Raw genomic sequence first — 21,619 nt, 5'->3', positions numbered from 1 at the left:
TGAATTCGTGATAGGTACTGCCATCAATGTGAACGACTTCTTCAGTCTTATTTGTTATTTCTGTTTTCAGGGTGGAAGAGAATGTGTGAGTGTACAGGTAAGATCTTATTATTGTAACACAAAGTAAGAAAGAAAATACACAAAAGCTGATGAACAGCTTTAAAAATGCTGACAATTCAAAAAATAAACCATACAACTTCAATTCCTTTGACCAAGACCACTGCTTCAGTGCAACCAAATAAGTTCAATTCCTTTTATTACATATGTTTCAGGAATTTTAATTGGTGATTTGGGAGCAGATTCCACATTTTAGTTTGCTTCCTCCCACATAACATATAAAAATAATTAGTTACAATGGGAGAGCAGCAGGACATGAACTTGTTCTGACTGAGGCGGCTGCCATACCCAATTATAAGTTATAATTTAGAGGAAAAACTTAAAAGTACATAAAAGCGCTATTTTTCTGTGGTGGATTTAGAAACTTTCGAAGATGAAGTGACATGATGATGCAAGATTTATTTTGTAGAGGGTCCAGGGGTCTGTCCCCCAGGAATTGTTTTTTTAACACCATTTTGCTGCATTTGAAGCTTATTATGATTCTTCACTTTTCTCTTATCTTCTTTTGCATATAAATTTCTGATTTTCTGGTCTTGCTGTTGAAAGTGTCATGTATGTAATCACAATGCAACACCACTGTATTACTGTACACACTCAACCGAGATGCAAACCTTGACCACAAGGGGTAAACTTGTGGGAGACTGCCCATACCTGATCACCCAAGCTCATAAAAGGGAGGTCCCATGCAGGGTCAGGTTTATCTTGAGTCCTGTGAATAAAGAGTTAAGGTCATAGAGTGATCTTGTCTCCAGAATGTGCCTCGTGTGGTTTCATACTGTAGAGTAAAGACTTTACAGAAAGTAAGCCCAATTGTGTATCTTGACTAATTTCCATACCTGTTTGTTTGCATAGTACCGTTCTTTCGATCCACAAGCAATGCCTTGGGACTTGAAATTGCCCCACAAAGGGGAGGGCCTAGTGTTGCCATTTTGTTTTTATTGTCGCCTAACTCAGGAGTCGGCCCGACAATGGCGGCCTCTGATTTGGCCAGGCCATCAACAGGCAGCTCGCAACCCCCTCCTGGGTGCCGACCCACCAACCCCTCCCTGGTGGCCCAGTGGGTGCCATGAAGGCTGCATTAAGCCCCGCAGCATCCCTCCCCTTTAAATGGTCAGTGCGGTGCTGATTGACACCGCCCCACTCCCACCTCACTCCCGCCACCAATAACATCCAAGAGCGCTGGGAGGCATCTTTTAAATTAAAGAGCAGAATTTCTCGATTTTTCCTCAAGCTGGATGATAATAATTATAATAATTCGAATTATCCGCCTGAAATGGGGCAGGGGTAACTTTGCGGCCCGTGTCTAAATACTAATTTTATTTGTTGAAATTAATTTGAGGGATACAGGCTGATATTTTAATCCATTGTCTTGGTGGTATAGAAATAGTGCATTGATATAATCTCAGCTCATTATAGAACCCCTATTTCATATGACTACAATATATTTATATTTATACGTTTAAAAACAATACATTTTAAATTATTGTAAGGAAACCAAAATGCATTTATTGCATGGAACACATTCTGGAATCCAAGAATATTTTGATCAAATACAACAACAACAACTTCATCAAACCACTATTCTAAAATAGTTTTGAAGGTAGAAATCTAGCCCCGGTATTTAAAACAGAAGTAACATTGTAGATGAAATAGTATATGCGACACTCCAGTGTACGTCCATAATCTTTTGGCAATGTTTTTTCTGCAGGAGAGGAAAGGTAGTGGGGAAAATGCTTGTCTATGAAGGTATTTATACCTACTCTGGGCAGTACATTGGGCCTGAAATTCCGGCTTCTTCTTCCCGTGGGCATGCGACTAAAAATAAGAGAAAAGATGCACACTTACCTGTTGCTGCTGCGCCCGCTCGAACTTCCGATCCTGAGACCTTCACTCCTAGGCATCAGGATGTGCGCAGGGCTGGATCATGGATCTGGGTGGCCAATCAGGTATAGTATGTTCTCATTCATAATAATGGGAACTCCATTAGAGTTCCCATTATTATGAATGAGAAGCCCCTCCTAAACACATAAAACACTAATTAAAAATTAGAAAAATACACTACATATTTAAGAATCATTGAAATTAAAGTTCTTATAAAAAAATATATTTTCCTGATTTTTTTTCAAAAGATGCCTTAAAATAAACTTACCGTAGTGTGGAGGGTTTTTAACAATAAAATGTGTTTTTATAACTTTATTTTGAAACGTTTTTGTGTATTTTTAAACACTTGCACCTGTAAAAGTAGGCTATACGCCTACTTTTTCAGGTGCAAGATTTTAAAGGACATTTGCTGGGCAAGATATTTGTAAATATCGGAAATCTTGCCCTGCAAGTGTCCTCGCTCTGATATGCGCGAGATCTATCAAGCCAGAAACTTGACAGATCGGAAAAGCCGGTTTTCAGCGCATGCGCATTGCGTGCTGAAACCTGGCTTTTCCGATGCCTTCCTGGGTCCATAGAAACTTCGTACGGATCCGGGACATTGGAATTTCAGGGCCAGTATCTCCACTTGTAACTGAGTAAATTAGAACATTCAGTAACAACTCTCACAACAACTGATCGCCTTGAAAATATGCAATGTTGCAGCTGCTGTTTATGTTGCAGCACAGACTGTTGACTGCTCTTAAGTGTTATACTAATTCTTACCTTCTAATTAGCTTAGAGGAAGGGAATTGTAACACAGAATGGGCACTTAACATAATAACCCATAGTAGCTGAGAGATTTGTTTATGTATATTTTTTGTTCTTAGGGTGTAGGGAGCAGCATCATCATAGGCAGTCCCTCGTATCAAGGATGTTTCCAAACCAAAAAGGGATGAGTTCACAGGTGTTTCAATGAAGGACCTAATATTCCAGTCCTGAACTCCAATTGAAGGGTGGAAGATGCCTGTGCGTGGTTTTTTTTAACGTGTGGTGGCCATTGCACATCAGCGGCCACACGGACTTGACAGAGTTAGGTCATGGTCCAGTGGCAAGGATTAGCCAGGACGACTGGAGCCCAGCTCTGCTGCACGGACCTAGTGCGCACACATATCGCAGTATGGGCTGACTCATGCTGCCCCCGGGCCCTCGCCTCTTCTGAGCCCCGAACTTGTGCCTTTCCTGGGCCCCGATTACGTCGCTCTGCAATCTCTCGCCGCTCCGCAATCTCTCGCCGCTCCTGCTGTACCTTCCCATGCTCCAATCAGCGACCTAGATTTTGGTGACATCCAATCCAGTCGCCTTCTTCACAGCCGTCGCTCTCCAGCACGCACTGTACCTTGAAGCGCATGCTCCTTTGAAGGCCCCGACCTGCTGATGGTCCTTGCATCGAATGGCCGCCAACTTCTGGTCCAATGGCCGCTGCCAGTGAAATTCAGCTCAGGGATTTTTCTGGCGGTCCCACTTCCGCCCCGCTGCTGCCGACCGGTAATAAGTGCGTGATCAAAGCGCGCACCGCCGATCTCCCGTGGCTGCTTTTTTATTTTAAGTTGGCCGGATAATTATGTCCCCGGGTTCGGCCAGGCTACCAACAGGCAGCCTGGTCCCTTGGGTGCCAGGCCACTGGCCCGGCCAAAACCCTCCCTGGTGGCCCAGTGTGCGATGTATGTAGCACTCAAATCACTGATCACTGTGACCTTAGTCCTTTATTGTGTAACTCCAGAGTGCCCCTCAGGTGTGGTGGGCAGCCTTTTATACTCTGTCTCGCAGGTACTTTTGGGTCTCCCACCACAGTGCCCCTTGGCACCATTGTAACTATACCTTTAATGTACATGGACAATACATAACATCTCATTTCCCCCGGCCCCCCCCACCCCAGTTCCAAAAGCACATTGCTGGTAACCTGGCCTTGTTCGTCCTGGTTGATTTGTGAGTGTGAGTCCATGACCATCCACTTCCCTCGCCATGTAGAGATTATGCTTGCGATCCGGTGCATGCATGTGGTATTTGCAGTCCTTACATGGGTGATACAAGTACACAAGCATAATCTCCAGTTGAAAGCAGGTACACATAGACAGTACATTTGTATGGTACATATAGATGCGTTGAAGAGTTATATCAAAAGATTGCAGGTACACTGAACAGTTATTAAATCCCAGCTCCACAGGGTGAGGTATGGTGGCAGCATACTGCCCCTTTTTGCCCGAGGTAATGGGCTGCGCTTGTCTGTAGCCGCTGAAAAATTGCATAAATCACATAAAATGAGAAATCGCATTAATCCATTAGTCATGTTAGTCACATTAACCCTTTTAACTCTGCATTGTGATATTAACTCTTTTCACCAATCATATCAATCATTTTAATCACCATAATCATTTTAGCATCAAAATACTAGTTCTTGTCATAAATCACGTCATCATACAAATCACAGTAATCATTTTGACTCACTCTTGCCCTTACAAAAGTCTCTTTGTGGGGACCGCCAACGGTGTAAGGCCCCTTTAAGACTCCCGGGTACATTTCTCTTTTAAGACGCCATTTTAGGTGCTCTGCTGGTCATGCCTGACTGTCCCGACAGAACTCTGCTGCTACGAGGTTCGCCGCCTTCATGAACTCCACCGAGCTGCTGCCTGCTCTCCCTCTCTCTTCTCCAGCTCGGTCGGCGCTGCTGCTGGTTCCAGCGCCTCTTTCTCACTCTCAGACTCTGCAGGGGAGAGTCGACGGCCGCCATGCTCTGCCCAACCCCACGCACGCTTCCTTCGCTGCCATACGATCCGAAGGTGGAGGCCACCTCTGCCTGTGAACACGGGGGACAGCGGTCTGTGGAGGAATGAAGTCTTCCCAGCTCCCACAGACCTTCCCCATCCATCTCCTGCCAAGTAGCGTCTGCCCATTGCCTGCAATGATCCACAAAGGTAAACCGTGCGTCTCGCCACCATGAGATACCTGCACATCCGCCCTGCCAAGAACAGGTATCAGTTCCTTGGTGTAGGTGCGTAGCTTCGCCATGACCGGGACCAGCTTGGATCGTGCAGCTGGGTTGATCCACAGTTTATCAAAAGTTTCCTGACTCATCAGCGACTGACCCGATCCCGTGTCCACTTCCATACTCACTGGGACTCTGTTAATCTTGACTTCCATAATCACTGGGGCCGAGTCGTCGGTACAAGTATACAGTCCAAACGCATCATCTTCTTCTACCTGGGGCTGGGATGCCCGTCGAGCCAAACCGCAACGCTCCTCGCTGGACAGCAGATCATCTACCATCTCCTCAGCCACATGGTGAGTCGTGTTTCTTTTGCACATACGCTGAAGGTGGCCTTTCGTGTGGCAGGTATTGCACGTATACTCCACAAACCTGCACCGGTGAGCCCCATGGCTTCCTCCACAGCGTCAGCATGGTGCTACTCGATTAGCCCCCCTCGGCGGACTCTGCGTTCCAGGACCCTGAGGTCCGTGCTCTTTGTCCTGAGCAGTTTTGTCCATGACGGGCGCTATCCTCTGAATAGTACCTGCCAGGTTCGAGACTGTGTGGATCATCTGCTTGGTGCTGCAAGTCGAGGTCATAAATGCTCGGCTGATGTTGATGGCTTGCTGCAGGTTGACTGTAGGTTCAGTAGATAGCAGCTTGTGAAGGAGACCCTCATGGCCAATCCCCATAACAAAAACGTCTTGCAACCTCGTTAAGGTGTGTGCCAAAATCGCACGCCGCTGCATCTCCTGATGTCCGCAGCATATTTGGTGACATCCTGGCCCTCAGGTCTGCAGTGGTGGTAGAATTTGTGCCTGGCCATGAGGATGCTCTCCTTCGGTTTCAGTTGGTTACGAATGAGTTCAATCAACTCCTCATATGACTTGTCCTTGGCGCTCACGGGTGCCAGCAAATCCCTGAAGAGACGGTAAACCTCCTCTCCACAACTAGACAGCAATATCGCCTTACGCTTCTCTATCAGTGCGTTCGTGTCCCCTGTCTGGTCGTTTGCTCTAAAAAAGTACTCGAGCCTTTCCGTAAAGGCATCCCAGTCATTACTCTCTGTGAAATCTTTTAGCGTGCCCAAAGAAGCCATGGTTGCGTGAAGAGCTCGTCTGTGTCCTCGTCACCAATGTGATGTATGTAGCACTTAAATCACTGACTCCACACAGTCTGGTGTTGTAGTAACTGCTGTGACCGTAGTCCTTTATTGTGTAACTCCAGAGTGCCCCTCAGGTGTGGTGGGCAGCCTTTTATACTCTGTCTCGCAGGTACTTTCAGGTCTCCCATCACAGTGCCCCTTGTGGCGCACCATTGTAACTATACATTTAATGTACATGGACAATACATAACAGTAACATCGGTGGCGTCCTTACCTAATGCTTGTGCCTTCATCCTCTCTCCCTGTGCAGTCATTTTCAATTTTTGCTTTTCTGACATCGATCTTCTATGCATGCAGCCCCTCAACTCCATTCCCTCAGCGATAGCAGAGCTTTGAGTCACCATGCCCCTGCAGCCTGGGATTCTGTTCCTAAACTCTCCCTCATACTGCATCTCTCTCCACCTTCAAAAACCTCAAAACCTACCTTAGTGCTTTGGGGCACATCCCCCTGAGGCCTGCCTTCTCCCTGACCCCCTGTAAAGGATTTAATTCTATAAAAGGTGCAGGAACAGTGTGAGTTGTTGGCTCTCTGCTGTCTGCCTGTTGACGTGGGGTCAGGGTGTATGTGGGTGGAAACATTGAGCAACAGTCCCTCAAATCATCCACACCAGAAATCACCCTGACACAGAAAAGGAAATGTTTAAGATGAGAAAAATGGGCAGATCTAATCGTGATGGGGGAATGGGCCCAAATCTGCCAGGTAGAAAATGTTCCAGTTTTTAATCCTGATTTAGCCTGCGGTTTTTTCCTGTCTCCTTGCCTCTCCCAGGCATTGTGTGGCTGGTGGTTGGGTAGGGGATGTTGGAGGTCATGGCAGGAATTATACAATGAGAGAATTGGATAGGCGCAATGAATCAATTAATCTTTTCCTGTCCTTTTGTTATCGTTTGTTGAATTTGTGTAAGAAGTATTGGATTTATAACTGCTTAAATTTGATCGACTGTTCTTGGAATGTGATCAATGGTGATAATTGAGAGAAAATAGCTGGTGAAACCAGGGCCAATAAAACCAGATAAATACCTTCCCCAATTAATGTTTTTGCTGCACAATCACTGATACAGCTCTTCTATCTCGCCTCCAAATCCAGACATTAAATTTAAAACATAGCACCTTCTAAAACTTCATTTTTCTGAAACTTAAAAGTAAACGCTATCTGCTGATGCACAGAATGGTCTCAAACAGAGTGCATTTAAACCGAGTGTTAAACTTGGGAATTTGGAGAGAGTGGGAATTCGGATCAGAGGGGAAAGGAGGTGCTGCTTTTGCCTCCACAGGACAGCAGGTAGGTGATTGGTTGGTGAGTATTACAGTGTGCTTACTCTAAGCTAGGCACCGGTTTAAACTAAGAGCTGGGGTACTATAACTAATACTTTATTAAATTAATAACTTAACTAAATAAACTAATTAATTAATATAACGATAAATAATCATTTGAATAAAAACTTTAACTAATTAAATTAATTCAGGTTGTCAATAAGCAAATCAATGATAAAGACTAGAGATGGCAGGGCAGGCTATGTGTCTGGGCTATAGTATGTGGGAGTTTGTGGACAGTGAGACTGTCCCGGATTCCCACATTTGCAGGAAGTGTCTCTGTCTTCAGTCACTCCGGCTCAGAGACATGGAGGCGGAGAGCGAGTTAGACACTCCGAAACATAAGGGAGGGGGAGGAATTTCTGGATAGTTTCATCCAGAAAACAGTCACACAACAGAAGAAAGCACCGATTCGGGAAAGAGAAGGTGTGACTGTTTGGGAGCTGGGTAATGAGGACTTAGGAGAGGATGAGAAGGAGGATCCTCAGACACTGATCCTGTCCAACAGACACGATGTATTCGCTACCTGTGAGGACAAGGAGAAAGACTGCGGGGAGCACAGCTAGCTACAGCTCAGACCAAGGCACCATGGCTCAGAAGACTGTCTGGGAGGTGGGGGTGGAGAGCAGAATAGAGGTGTGGTAGCGATAGGGGATTTGATAATTTGGGGGATAGATAGCAGCCATGTACAAGAGTCCTGAGTATGTAGCCTACTCGCTGCCAGGGGAAGGGATATCTCAAGGCGGCTGGAAAGGAATTTTGAAAGGAAGGAGGTAAATCCAGTTGTTGTGGTCCATGTCAGTACAAACAAATTAGGTAGGAACAGGCAGGAAGTCCTGGTGAGGGAGTATCAGTGTTGGGAGCGAAATAGTGTCGGCCTGGTGCTCAATGGCTGCTGCCACGTCAGCCATAGTCCGTGCCGCCATGTCTGGGACCCCATGATCACTTGATGCATCCAACATCCATTAGTATCTATCAAGGATGGGCTCGATGGGCTGCCGAGACACAAATGCAATCGTTGAGGCGGCCTCCACCCCACTCAAAGTAAGTGCATCGACACTCTCGGTCACCCTTGACAAAACACCCAGCAGATCGCTGTGTATCTGCAATGACTGTCTTGTAAGATCCTCTGAGTTGGCCTCATCATCAGAGTGCTGCTGAGCATCACTCAGGCAAGCACTTACCCTCAGGGGAGCTGGCCCCCTAACCTCCCCTCGACAGTGACATCGCTGCAGGCCACTGGGTCCCAGAGCATCACCCAGCTCCATCTCCCCAACCCCGCCTTCTGACAAAAAGCCGCTGGCCCCGCTCTGTGAGGACACTGGATCCTCTGTCACGTCCAGAGAGATGTCCTGATGTCCTCCGCCTCCTCGTTCTCTCCACCATCACCTCTGTGAATGGCTGACGTGCAGCCCCTGGCCGTCTGAGTCATCATCTGAAAGCACAAAGCCAGAGAAGAGTGGTTACCTGCAGGGGAGGGGGCCAGGAGCAGCAAAGGCATTCGAGAATGGCAGTCTCATGGAAAGAGCTGAAGGATTGTGGTTTGAGGCCTCTGTGGCCTGCCGGATAGCGTCACTGTCCCCAGGGGCGGGGGGTCGGCCTCACCCACCACCATAGCACCAACTTGAACGCCCATCAAGGCCGAGACGCATTCCTCGAACGGAGTCAAGTCCTGGAGTTCAGAGTCCCCTCCTGCAGTCTGCATCTGCTCCCTGTGGTTGTGGTCCAGCTTGTCCTGTGAGATTAAAGAGATCTGAGTTCGAGCCCTTCTATCAGTGTGTCCCAAGTGCCTTACATAGTGTAATAGATGAAATTGTATGAGAGTCTTCACAGTTCGATGTAACTTCCATTCGCTGCGTCGACTTGCTGAGGCTGTACTTGAACTAGGGGAGGCTACCGTCTTCGAGATGCACATAAAGACTGAGGAGTTAACAACATCAGGGGTGGGTCTGCAGAACTGAGTAGCAAGGTTAACAGTGCAGGCAGACACTTGCAGTGGGTGAGGCTTCAAATGGCAACTTTGGATCTGGCCTCACCCACATAGAGCATGGATTCTGAAACACTACATTGAGCAGAGAGTGCACATTGAGCTCAGAGCATTGCATGGTGACATTTCAAATTTAACGTACTCACCCTCACCAGCTGCGTCATCTCATTTTCGGCATTGAGTGGCTGCCCTGGCCACCGTGTCACTCGCAGAAACTTGTTCTGAGATTTCCCTCCATAGGCCTCTGTGAGTTGGTGGTTGTGGTCTCACCCCAGCCTCTGTCATGAGCAAATCCCACCGTATCTCCAGGGCATCAAGGAGTACATCCACGGCAGCATCCAAGAACTGGTGGGCTTGCTGGTGAGCTGCTGCTAGGTCTGTCATCATCACTGTCTGAGTGAGTGCGTAGGAAGCGAATATAACCACGAGGCGGGCGTTGAGGCGTCCAATTAACTCCTCAATGGAATCCAGGTGAAGCGACTATGTTTGTGGCACAGTTCCAAATGCTGCATAACGCCCGGATGTTGAGGTCTCACCTAACGGCCCACTCCAGGTAAGTGTGCAATGCCATGATTTTATGCTGCAATCCACTTTTCAGGCGGCAAAACTGAATTTCGTGTTTTGGGGCCGTGCCTAACGCCTGGTAGTAAATATAAATTGTAAACAACAGTGGTCCCAACACTGATCCTTGTGTAACACCACTACCCACCTTTTGCCACTGTGAATACCTGTTACTTTTCTCTCTGCTTTCTGTCATGAAGCCAGCAAGCTATCCATTCTGCGACTTGTCCCCTGACGCCGCATTCTCTGACCTTATTTGTCAGTCTGTTATGGGGTATCTTATCGAAGGCCTTTTGAAAATCTAGATAAATCCTATCTACTGAATTACATAACATAGAACATAAGAAATAGGAGCAGGAGTAGGCCATACAGCCCCTCGAGCCTGCTCCGCCATTTAATAAGATCATGGCTGATCTGATCATGGACTCGGCTCCACTTCCCTGCCTACTCCCCATAACCGCTTATCCCTTTACCGTTTAATAAACTGTTAATTTCTGTCTTAAATTTATTCAATTTCACAGCTTCCACAGCTCTCTGAGGCAGCGAATTCCACAGATTTACAACCCTCTGAGAGAAGAAATTTCTCCTCATCTCAGTTTTAAATGGGCGGCCCCTTATTCTAAGATCATGCCCTCTAGTTCTAGTCCCCTCAATCAGTGGAAACATCCTCTCTGCATCCACCTTGTCAAGCCTCCTCATAATCCTATACGTTGCGATAAGATCACCTCTCATTCTTCTGAATTCCAATGAGTAGAGGCCCAACCTACTCAACCTTTCCTCATAAGTCAACCCCCTCATCTTTGGAATCAACCTAGTGAACCTTCTCTGAACTGCCTCCAAAGCATATATATGGAAACAAAAACTACACGCAGTATTCCAGCTGTGGCCTCACCAATACCCTGTATAGCTGAAGCAAGACTTATCTGCTTTTATACTACATCCCCTTTGCAACAAAGACCAAAATTCCATTGGCCTTCCTGATCACTTGCATACTATCCTTTTATGTTTCATGCACAAGTACCCCCAGGTCCTGCTGTACTGCAGCACTTTGCAATCTTTCTCCATTTAAATAATAACTTGCTCTTTGACTTTTTCTGCCAAAGTGCATGACCTCACACTTTCCAACATTATACTCCATCTGCCAAATTTTTGCCCACTCACTTAGCTTGTCTATGTCTTTTTGCAGATTTTTTGTGTCCTCCTCACACATTGCTTTTCCTCCCATCTTTGTATCGTTAGCAAACTTGGCTACGTTAACGACTTGGACGAAGGGACCAAGTGTAATATAGATTGTAAATAGTTGGGGTCCCAGCACTGATCCCTGTGGCACCCCACTAATTACTGATTGCCAACCGGAGAATGAACATTTATCCCAACTCTCTGTCAGTTAGCCAATCCTAATTAGCCATGCTAATATATTACCCCCAACCCCGTAACTTTTATCTTGTGCAGTAACCTTTTATGTGGCACCTTGTCAAATGCCTTCTGGAAGTCCAAATACACCACATCCACTGGTTCCCCTTTATCCACCCTGTTCATTACATCCTCAAATAATTCCAGCAAATTTGTCAAACATGACTTCCCCTTCATAAATCCATGCTGACTCTGCCAGGCTGAATTTTGCTTTTACAAATATCCTGCTACTTTAATAATGGACTCCAACATTTTCCCAGCCATAGATGTTAGGCGACTGGTCTATAGTTTCCTGCTTTTTGTCTGCCTCCTTTTTTAAATAGGGATGTTATATTTGCAGTTTTCCAATCTGCTGGGACCTCCCCAGAATCCAGGGAATTTTGGTAAATTACAACCAATGCATCCACAATCCCTGTCTCTACTTCTCTTAAGACCCTCGGATGCCAGACATTAGGTCCAGGGGATTTATCTGCCTTTAGTCCCATTATCTTACTGAGTACCATCTCCTTAGTGATTGTGATTGTGTTAAGTTCCTCCCCCCCATCATCATCATAGGCAGTCCCTCGGAATCGAGGAAGACTTGCTTCCACTCTTAGAATGAGTCCTTAGGTAGCTGAATACAAGAGTCACAGTCCCTGCCACAGGTGGGACAGATAGTTGCTGAGGGTAGGGAAGAGTGGGACAGGTTTGCCATGTGTTCTTTCCGCTGCCTGCGCTTGATTTCTGCATGCACTCAGCGATGAGACTCGAGGCGCTCAGCGCCCTCCCCGATGCACTTCCTCCACTTTGGGCGGTCTTTGGCCAGGGACTCTCAGGTGTCGGTGGGGATGTTGCACTTTATCAGGGAGGCTTTGAGGGTGTCCTTGTAAAGTTTCCTCTGTCGACCTTTGGCTCGTTTGCTATGAAGGAGTAGAGCGCTTGCTTTGGGAGTCTCGTGTCTGACATGCGGACAATGTGGCCTGCCCCTTGACTATCCACTGTTGGAATATTGTTCGTGTCCTCTACTGTAAAGACTGATACAAAATATTTGTTCAGTGTTTCTCCATGTTCCCCATTACTAATTCCCCGGTCTCGTCCTCTAAGGGACCAACATTTACTTTAGCCACTCTTTTCCTTTTTATATACCTTTAGAAACTCTTGCTATCTGTTTTTATATTTCCTGCTAGTTTACTTTCATAGTCTATCTTCCCTTTCTTAATCATTTTTTTAGTCATTCTTTGCTGGTTTTGAAAAGCTTCCCAATCTTCTGTCGTCCACTAGTTTTGGCCACTTTGAATGCCCTTGTTTTTAATTGGATACTGTCCTTTATTTTTTTAGTTAGCCAAGGATGGCTATCTTTTCTCTTACACCCTTTCCTCCTGACTGGAATATATTTTTCTTGAGAATTGTGAAATATCTCCTTAAATATACACCACTGTTCATCAACCGTCCTACATTTTAATCTATTTTCCCAGTCCACTTTAGCCAACTCTTCCCTCATACCTTCATAGTCTCCTTTATTTAAGTTTAGTACGCTGGTTAGAGATCTAACTTTCTCACCCTCCATCTGAATTTGAAATTCAATCATGCAATGATCACTCATTCCAAGGGGATCCTTTACCAGGAGATTATTTATTAATCCTATCTCATTACACAGGACCAGATCTAAGATAGCCTGCCCCCTGGTTGGTTTCGCTACATACTGCTCAAGAACCCGTCCCTTATGCACTCTATGAACTCCACCTCAATATGGAGGTTAAAATCACTCATGATTATTGCTGTTCCCTTTTTACAAGCCCCCACTATTTCCTGGTTTGTGCTCCGACCAACAGAGTTGCTACTGTTAGGGGGCCTATAACCTATGCCCGCCAGTGACTTTTTCCCCTTATTATTCCTTATCTCCACCCAAACTGTTTCAACATCCTGATCATTTGAGCCAATATTGTTTCTCACTATTGCAGTGATTCCATCCTTTATCAACAGAGCTACCCCACCTCCTTTTCCTTTCTGTCTGTCCTTCCGGATTGTCAAATACCCCATAATATTTAATTCCCAGTCCTGGTCACCTTGCACCCACGTCTCTGCAATGGCTATCAGATCATACCCATTTGTCTCAATTTGCGCCATCAACTCCTCTTTTGTTACAAATGCTACGTGCATTTAGACAAAGTGCCTTTAAATTTGTATTTTTACCCTTTTTTCCTACTTGTTTCCTCTCTCCTTCAAACTCACTTTCTTTATTTTTGCTTTCTAATTCCAGCTTTACTTCCTTCCCTACTGAATGTATTTTCAGGTTCCCATCTCCCTGCCAAGCTAGTTTAAACACTCCCCAACAGCACTAGCAAACCTCCCCGTGAGGATATTGGTCCCGGCTCTGTTGAGTGCAACCCATCCGGCTTGTACAGGTCCTACCTCCCCCAGAAGTGGTCCCAATCCCTCAGGAAACTAAAGCCCTCCCTCCTGCACCATCTCTCCAGCCACGTATTCATCTGCTCTATCCTCCTATTTCTGTACTCACTAGCTCGTGGCACTGGGAGTAATCTGGAGATTACTACCTTTGAGGTCCTGCTTTTTAATCTGTCTCCTAGCTCCATAAACTCTGCCTGCAGGAACTCATCCCTCTTCCTACCTATGTCATTGGTACCGATGTGGACCATGATGAACAATGGCGGAAAGGTAAAGAGCACCCAGTCCAACCAGTCAGCCCCACACAACTGCAACACCCCTTGCACCGACACATTCCACATTCCACCCCAACTGGAGCCATGTGATCTCCTGGGAGAGGCAAAAACCAGATAAAAACCCAGGCCAATTGGGGAAAAAAAAAATCTGGGAAAATTCCTCCCCGACCCATCCAGGTGATCGAAACTAGTCCAAGGGATCACCCTGACCGTATTCGATTCCCTGCAATACTTACCATCGTATTTGCGCCAGCCAACAAGCTAAACATCAGTAAGACAAAGGTCCTTCACCAGCCTGTCCTCGCCGCACAGCACTGACCCCCCCAGTCATCAAGATCCACAGCGTGGCCTGGACATCGTGGACCACTTCCCCTATCTCGGGAGCCTCCTATCAACAAGAGCAGGCATTGACTATGAGATCCAACACCGTCTCCAGTGCGCCAGTGCAGCCTTCGACCACCTGAGGAAAAGATGGCACCCAGTCCCTCAAAATTGTCACCAAGCTCATGGTCTACAGGGCCGCAGTAATACCCGGCCTCCTGTATGGCTCAGAGACGTGGACCATGTACAGTAGACACCTCAAATCGCTGGAGAAATGCCACCAACGATGTCTCCGCAAGATTCTACAAATCCCCTGGAAGGACAGATGCACAATCGTTAGCGTCCTCGTCCAGGCCAACATCCCCAAAATTGAAGCACTGACCACACTTGATCAGCTCATCAGCTACGCTGGGCAGGCCACGTAGTTCGCATGCCAGACACGAGACTCCCAAAACAAGCGCTCTACTCGGAACTCGTCCATGACAAACGAGTCAAAGGCGGGCAGAGGAAACATTACAAGGACACCCTCAAAGCCGCCCTGATAAAGTGCGACATCCCCACTGACACCTGTGAGTCCTTGGCCATAGACTGCCCTCAGTGAAGGAAGTGTATTTGGGAGGGCGCTGAGCTCCTCGAGTATCGTCGCCGAGAGCATGCAGAAATCAAGCGCAGGCAGTGGAAGGAGCGTGTGGCAAACCAGGCTCTCTGCCCACCCTTTCTCTCAACGACTAACTGTCCCACCTGTGACAGAGACTGTGGTTCTCGTATTGGACTGTACAGCCACCTAAGAACTCATGCTAAGAGTGGAAGCAAGTCTTCCTCGATTCCGAGAGACTGCCTATGATGATGATGATCTAGTCTAATCCCAACTACCAACTCTAGATCCATAACCCTGCAGGTTATGGCACTTCAAGTGCCCATCCAAGCACCTTTTAAATGTGGTGAGGGTTTCTGCAACCACCACCTTTCCAGGCAGTGAGTTCCAGAACCTCACAACCCTCTGCGTGAAGAAGCCAGCCTCAAATCCCCTCTGAACCTTCCACCAACCATCTTAAAACTCTGCCCCCTCGTAATTGACCCTTCTACCAAGGGAAATAGGCCCCTGCTATCCACTATATCCAGGCCCCTCAAAATGTTGTACTCCTCAATGAGGTCTCCTCTCCGCCTCCTCTGATCCAATGAGAACAAACCCAGCTTATCCAACCTGTCCTCATAGCTAAGATTCTCCATTCTAGGCACTATCCTAGTAAACCTCCTCTGCACCCTATCTAGTGCAATCTCATCCTTCCTATAATACTGCGACCAGAACTGCACGCAGTACTCCAGCTGTGGCCTTACCAGAGTATTATACAATTTAAGCATAACCTCCCTGCTCTTGTATTTTATGCCTTGGCCAATAAAGGCAAGCATTCCGTATGCCTTCTTAACCACCTTATCCACCTGGCCAGCTACTTTCAGGAATCTGTGGACAAGCACGCCAAGGTTCCTTTGTTCATCTACCCTTTTAAGTGGCCTACCGCTTAATGTGTATACTGTTATGTATGCAATAAAGGCTCAAACTGAGTACTGTATAACTAAGCAAGGTACAACCTTGGCTCTGCTTTATTTAGGCCCAAAATGCCTGACTCGCAAAATGGCTGGCTTTTTATACCTGAGCAGCACCATGTGCGCTGCTCAGTGGCCTCAACACAATGTACATACATGACAATACCCCTCCCCACGGTCCCCCCACTGAGATCTTATCACTGTCTTTCACAGGTTGAGACGGTCCGGTGCTTTGCGCTCCCGGGTTGACCGTCTCAGTTCGATTCCAGCCTCGGGTGAGTGTGCAGGGTGAGTTGTGGCTGATGGCTGGGTGACTCACTTGTTGGGGGTGGCAGTGGCCATGTCAGGAATTGCAAGTCCATTTTAAATGAACAGGCCCGTGATGGAAGTTCCGGGTTCACTGATGACCCTCGAGTCCTCTGAAGACTGCTGGTAGGTTGGTTGGTCGGCGATGGTTTCTTCGTCCGACTGTTCTGGCTCGTCTGTGTGCCTCAGCTTTGTCTGATCCATGTGTTTTCTGCAAGTTTGCCCATTCTTGAGCTTAATAACGAATACTCTGTTGCCCTCCTTAGCCATGACCGTACCAGCGATCCATTTGGGACCCTGACCATAGTTCAACAGATATACAGGATCATTAACAGAAATCTCGCGTGACACAGTTGTGCGATCGTGGTACCATTGTTGACTTTGTCTTCTGTATTCAACATGATTATTTAAATCCGGGTGGACCAGAGATAGTTTGATCTTAAGACCTCTTTTCATCATGAGTTCAGCAGGCGAGACCGCTGTGAGTGTGTGGAGTCTTGTCCTGTAACTCAGCAGTATGCAGGACAAGCTGGTCTGCAGTGACCCTTGGGTTACTCTTGCTTGATAATTTGTACTGCACGTTCTGCTTGCCCGTTGGACGCAGGCTTGAACGGTGCTGACCTTACATGTTTTATGCCATTAAGTTTCACAAACACCTGAAGCTCCTGACTGGTGAAGCACGACCCATTGTCGCTCACCACTATGTTAGGCAGGCCATGTGTCGCGAACATGGCATTGAGATTCTCTATGGTTGCCGTGGACGTGCTGGATGACATGATTATGCATTCTATCCACTTCGAATAAGTGTCCACCACCACTAAAAACATCTTGCCCAGGAAGGGACCTGCAAAATCTACATGGATTCTGGACCAAGGTTTGGTTGGCCACAACCACAGACTCAACAGCGATTCCACTGGTGCTTTGCTGAGCTGCATGCAAGTGTTGCACTGATGCACGAATGCTTCCAGCTCAGAATCAATTCCTGGCCACCATACATGGGACCTGGTGATGGCCTTCATCATCACTATACCAGGATGTGTGCTGTGTAACTCACGCGCAAACTTCTCTCTCCCTTTCTTGGGCATTACAACGCGATTGCCCTACAATATGCAATCTGCTTGAATAGACAGTTCGTCCTTGCGACGAATATACGGTTTGGCCTCCTCGCACATTTGCTTCGGTATGGCAGACCAATCCCCTTTGAGGATGCAATCCTTTACCACCGATAATATCGGGTTCTGGCTAGTCCAGGTCTTAACTTGTTGAGCCGTGACAGGGATACCTTCACTCTCAAAAGCATCCATGATTAACATTAGATCCGCAGGTTGTGGCGTTTCCACCTCTGGTGTGGGCAACGGCAACCGGCTCAAAGCATTGGCACAATTCTCTGTGCCAGGTCTGTGGCAAATGACATAAACATAGGCAGATAATGCCAGCGCCCACCTTTGGATACGGGATGAAGCGTTGGTATTGATACCTTGCTCTTGGAAAACAATGAAATGAGCGGCTAATTCAAACCTCAGACCGAACAAGTATTGATGTATCTTTTTAACACCGTACACGCACGCTAAAGCTTCTTTTCCTACCACGCTGTAGACTCTTTCTGATTTAGACAAGCTTTTGGATGCACACGCGACAGGTTGAAGTTTCCCCGACTCATTGGCTTGTTGGAATACGCAACCAATTCCATATGATGATGCATCACAGGCCAAAACTAAAAGTTTACATGGGTCATAATGTACCAGCAGCTTGTTCGAGCAAAGCAGATTGGTGGCTTTCTCGAAAGCTCTGTCTTGCAATGCGCCCCACACCCAGTTATCGCCTTTTCTCAATAGCGTGTGCAGTGGTTCTAGTACGGTGCTCAATTTAGGTTGGAAGTTACCAAAGCAGTTGAGTAGACCCAGGAACGAATGCAGCTCCGTCACATTCTGCGGCTTGGGTGCATACTTGATGGCCTTGGTTTTCACGTCAGTAGGTCTGATACCATCAGCAGCGATTTTCCTCCTGAGTAATTTGACCTCCGGTGCCATGAAGATGTACTTCGAGCGTTTCAATCTGAGTCCCACTCTATCCAACCGCAGTAGAACCTCTTCCAGGTTATTCAGATGTTCCTTAGAGTCATGACCGATGATCAGGATGTCATCTTGGAACATGACGTTTCTGGGAACGGACTTCAGTAGACTTTCCATATTCCTCTGGAATATTGCTGCAGCCGAGCGAATTCCGAAAGGGCACCTGTGGTAAATAAACAGTCCTTTGTGCGTGTTACTGCACGTAAGTCTCTTCAACGTCTCGCCTATCTCTTGTGTCATATGGGCCGACGTCAAGTCCAGTTTTGTGAACAACTTCCCTCCGGCTCGCGTCGCAAACAAGTCATCAGCCTTCGGTAGCGGGTACTGATCTTATTTCAAAACCCTTTTGATCGTAACTATTATGTCTGTAATGCACTTATGAATGACTCCACGAGGCAACGTGTTGTACTCAAACTGTAGTGACCTTGGTCCTTTATTTGTAACTCGAGTGAGGCACAAGCATGGTGGGCAGGCTTTTATACTGGGCCCTGCACACCTATGCAGGTGACCCTCAGGTCTCCCACCGCAGTGACCTCTGGTGGACAGCCTTTGCCACAGGGGTAGGAAACCCCGGTCTCCACTACTTGCACCCTCTAGTGGTGCCAGCATAGTATATACACAGAGTAAACCTTATTGACAATACATCAGGTAACAAGTCTCCATCTTATGCAACTATACAGTGGAGGTTCCAGTAGGTTCTGGGTGTGATCCATCTGTGTGTCCATGGCTACATACATCCATTCCCCTCCTCCCGCCGCCCCAGCGAGATCATGCAGCAGGCCTGTTACATTAACATACCGGATCAAACACAGTGCAAGTACAAAGAAAGGAAGTTACAGTTTGTATCGTGACACCTTAGTTCAGTGACTTACATTCGTTACATTTTGCGGTCGTGCGCCAGGATTGGGTGGATTGGGTAGGTTGCATTCATGGTTCAGTCATATTAAGTACTGAGGTAATAGTACAGGTATGCGCGGACGGGGTTCTAGTCGTCTGATGGCAGCGCTGCGTCTCCTGCTAGCGGGGTGGGCTTGGTTCTCTCACCTAGCCAGGACTCAGGGCCTTTGCCGTTGCCGAATGGTGGGCAAAGCCACAGATGTGTGTGGCCTCCCTGTCCTCCTTTGAGGGCTGCAGAATCTTCTGCCTGCTCTCTAACGGTGTTGGAATCCTGGCTGTTCCAGGTCCCGTTTGGGGAACTGGTTGGTTCTGACCTTTTCTCCTGGACATGGCCGAAGTAGCAACTGGGACGGGGGCTGCACAGTCTCCACCCGGGTGGTGGGCAACGGCGGCCGACTGCGGGTATTGGTGCCGTTTTCGTTTCCAGGTCCATGGCGAATAGTGCCATTGGGTGCCTGCAGCGAGGGATAGACCTGGGGCAGGGTATCAGGATCAGTGCCTTCACCCTCCTGAGGTCGCTGGCCTATAACTTCTGGGGACACCTGCGGCAGGGCATCAGAATCAGCGCCTTTACCCTCTCAAATTTGCTCGCTTGCTACTTTTGGGGACAGTCTAATTCCCGACATCTCGCAACAACATTTTGTTCTTTACATTAGGAATAGTACCGACATCTCGCAATAACATTTTGTTCACAATTTTAATCGCTTTGTTACATTGATTGCCATGCACACTATGTCTCTAAGTTCAGTTGGTTGCAGGTCTCCTTTAAGAGAACCCTGCTGGCTTTACCCCAATGAAATCCTTTGTTAGACACCACGTGTTGGTCCCTCAGCGTTGCACCTCGTGATATGGCCGCGGCCATCTTTCCACACTGCACCTCGCTGCAGCAGGGACGCCATCTTGTCTCTGTCCTCGAGGTCGACTGCCTTGATCCTTCTCTCCCATGATTCGAACAGAAAAGCTGGAAGAGTGCCTGTGAATTCAATCTTCCTCCCCAGGAGTTCTGGCACTGGTATTTTTAGGTCATTCCGGTCGGATCATTGCCACACAGTCGTGATGGACAGTCTGTGCCTCAGGTGCTGCGCTGGTCTGTTCTCTGGTGCCCGGCCCAAGCGAAGGTAAGGTTTTGCTCTGCCTCTGAGCACAGGGGACATCAATTGCTGGCGTGAAGAGGTCTTCCCATTTCCACTGGATCTTCCCCATCTACCTTCTTCCGAGTGGCGTTGGACCATCACCTGCAACAATCCCTAGAGGTAACTTGTTCACCATGCCATTATGGATTACACTTACATCCGCACTACCAAGGACTGGGATCAGCTGCTTGGTGTAGATGCGCAACTTTTCCTGTACTGGAACCAGCTCGGGTCGTTTTTCGTTCCATAGCCCCTCAAAGGCATCCTGGCTCATCACTGACTGGCTCGCTCCCATGTCCACTTCCATGAAGACTGGAACTCAGTTGACCTCAACTTCCATCTTCACTGAAGGACAATTGGTGGTGCAGGTATACACTCCATACACTTTTTCTTGGGACTGAGCTGCCTCTCTGGCCAAATCATCATACTCCCCACTGGATTCAAAGTCATCTACCGACTCCTCTGCTCGGCGGTGAGTCGTATTTCTTTTACACATACGCTGGAGGTGGCCCTTCATGTTACAGGCTTTGCATACGTACTCAGCAAACCGACACTGGTGAGCCCTATGGTTTCCTCCACAATGCCAGCATGGTGCTACTCGATTAGCTCCCCTCGGCGGACTCTGAGTTCTGGAACCCTGAGGTCTGTGCTCTCTGCCCTGGGCAGAGCCACGTTCTACAGTCTTGCCTGTGAAAGGCACCATTCTTTGCACAGTACTTGCCGGGTTTGAGTCCACAGGATGAATAATTTGTTTGGTGCTGCGGGTCGAGGTCATGAACGCCTGACTGATGCTGATGGCCTTCTGCAGGTTGACTGTGGTGTCGGAAGATAATAGCTTGTGAAGTAGGCCCTCGTGGCCAATTCCCATAATGAAGATGTCTCGAAATCTTCTTTGCAGTGCGTGCCGAAATCACACGGTGCCGCAAGTCTCTTGAAGTTGGCAGCATATTTTGCAATCTCCTGGCGCTCAGGTCTGCGGTGAGTGTAGAATCTGTGCCTGGCCATGAGGATGCTCTGTGTTGGTTTTAGTTGGTCGCGAATTAGTTCGGTCAGCTCATCGTATGTCTTATCCTTGGCCTCCGTGGGTGAACATAAGAACATAAGAATTAGGAACAGGAGTAGGCCATCTAGTCCTTCGAGCCTGCTCCGCCATTCAACAAGATCATGGCTGATCTGGACTCAGCTCCACTTACCTGCCTGCTCCCCATAACCCTTAATTCCCTTATTGGTTAAAAATCTA

General features: G+C 47.5%; 1 protein-coding gene across 3 annotated transcripts in view; it reads left to right on the top strand.

The window, feature by feature from the left end:
* The window catches only part of LOC139229687 (butyrophilin subfamily 1 member A1-like), a 191,923-nt gene that overhangs the window by 136,155 nt on the left and 34,149 nt on the right, over positions 1–21,619 (top strand). For 2 of the 3 annotated variants that reach the window (XM_070861208.1, XM_070861205.1), the window contains one exon: positions 71–97. The exons of the other annotated variant lie outside the window; for it this stretch is intronic. In XM_070861208.1, the coding sequence (XP_070717309.1) occupies positions 71–97 (27 nt within the window). The remainder of the gene's footprint in view (positions 1–70; positions 98–21,619) is intronic. 3 annotated transcript variants of the gene reach the window in all.

Source organism: Pristiophorus japonicus, chromosome 19, assembly GCF_044704955.1.
Source record: "Pristiophorus japonicus isolate sPriJap1 chromosome 19, sPriJap1.hap1, whole genome shotgun sequence".
Lineage (NCBI taxonomy): Eukaryota > Metazoa > Chordata > Chondrichthyes > Pristiophoridae > Pristiophorus > Pristiophorus japonicus.
Note: the sequence above shows the minus strand (reverse complement) of the source record. Positions and strands in the feature narration are given on the sequence as shown.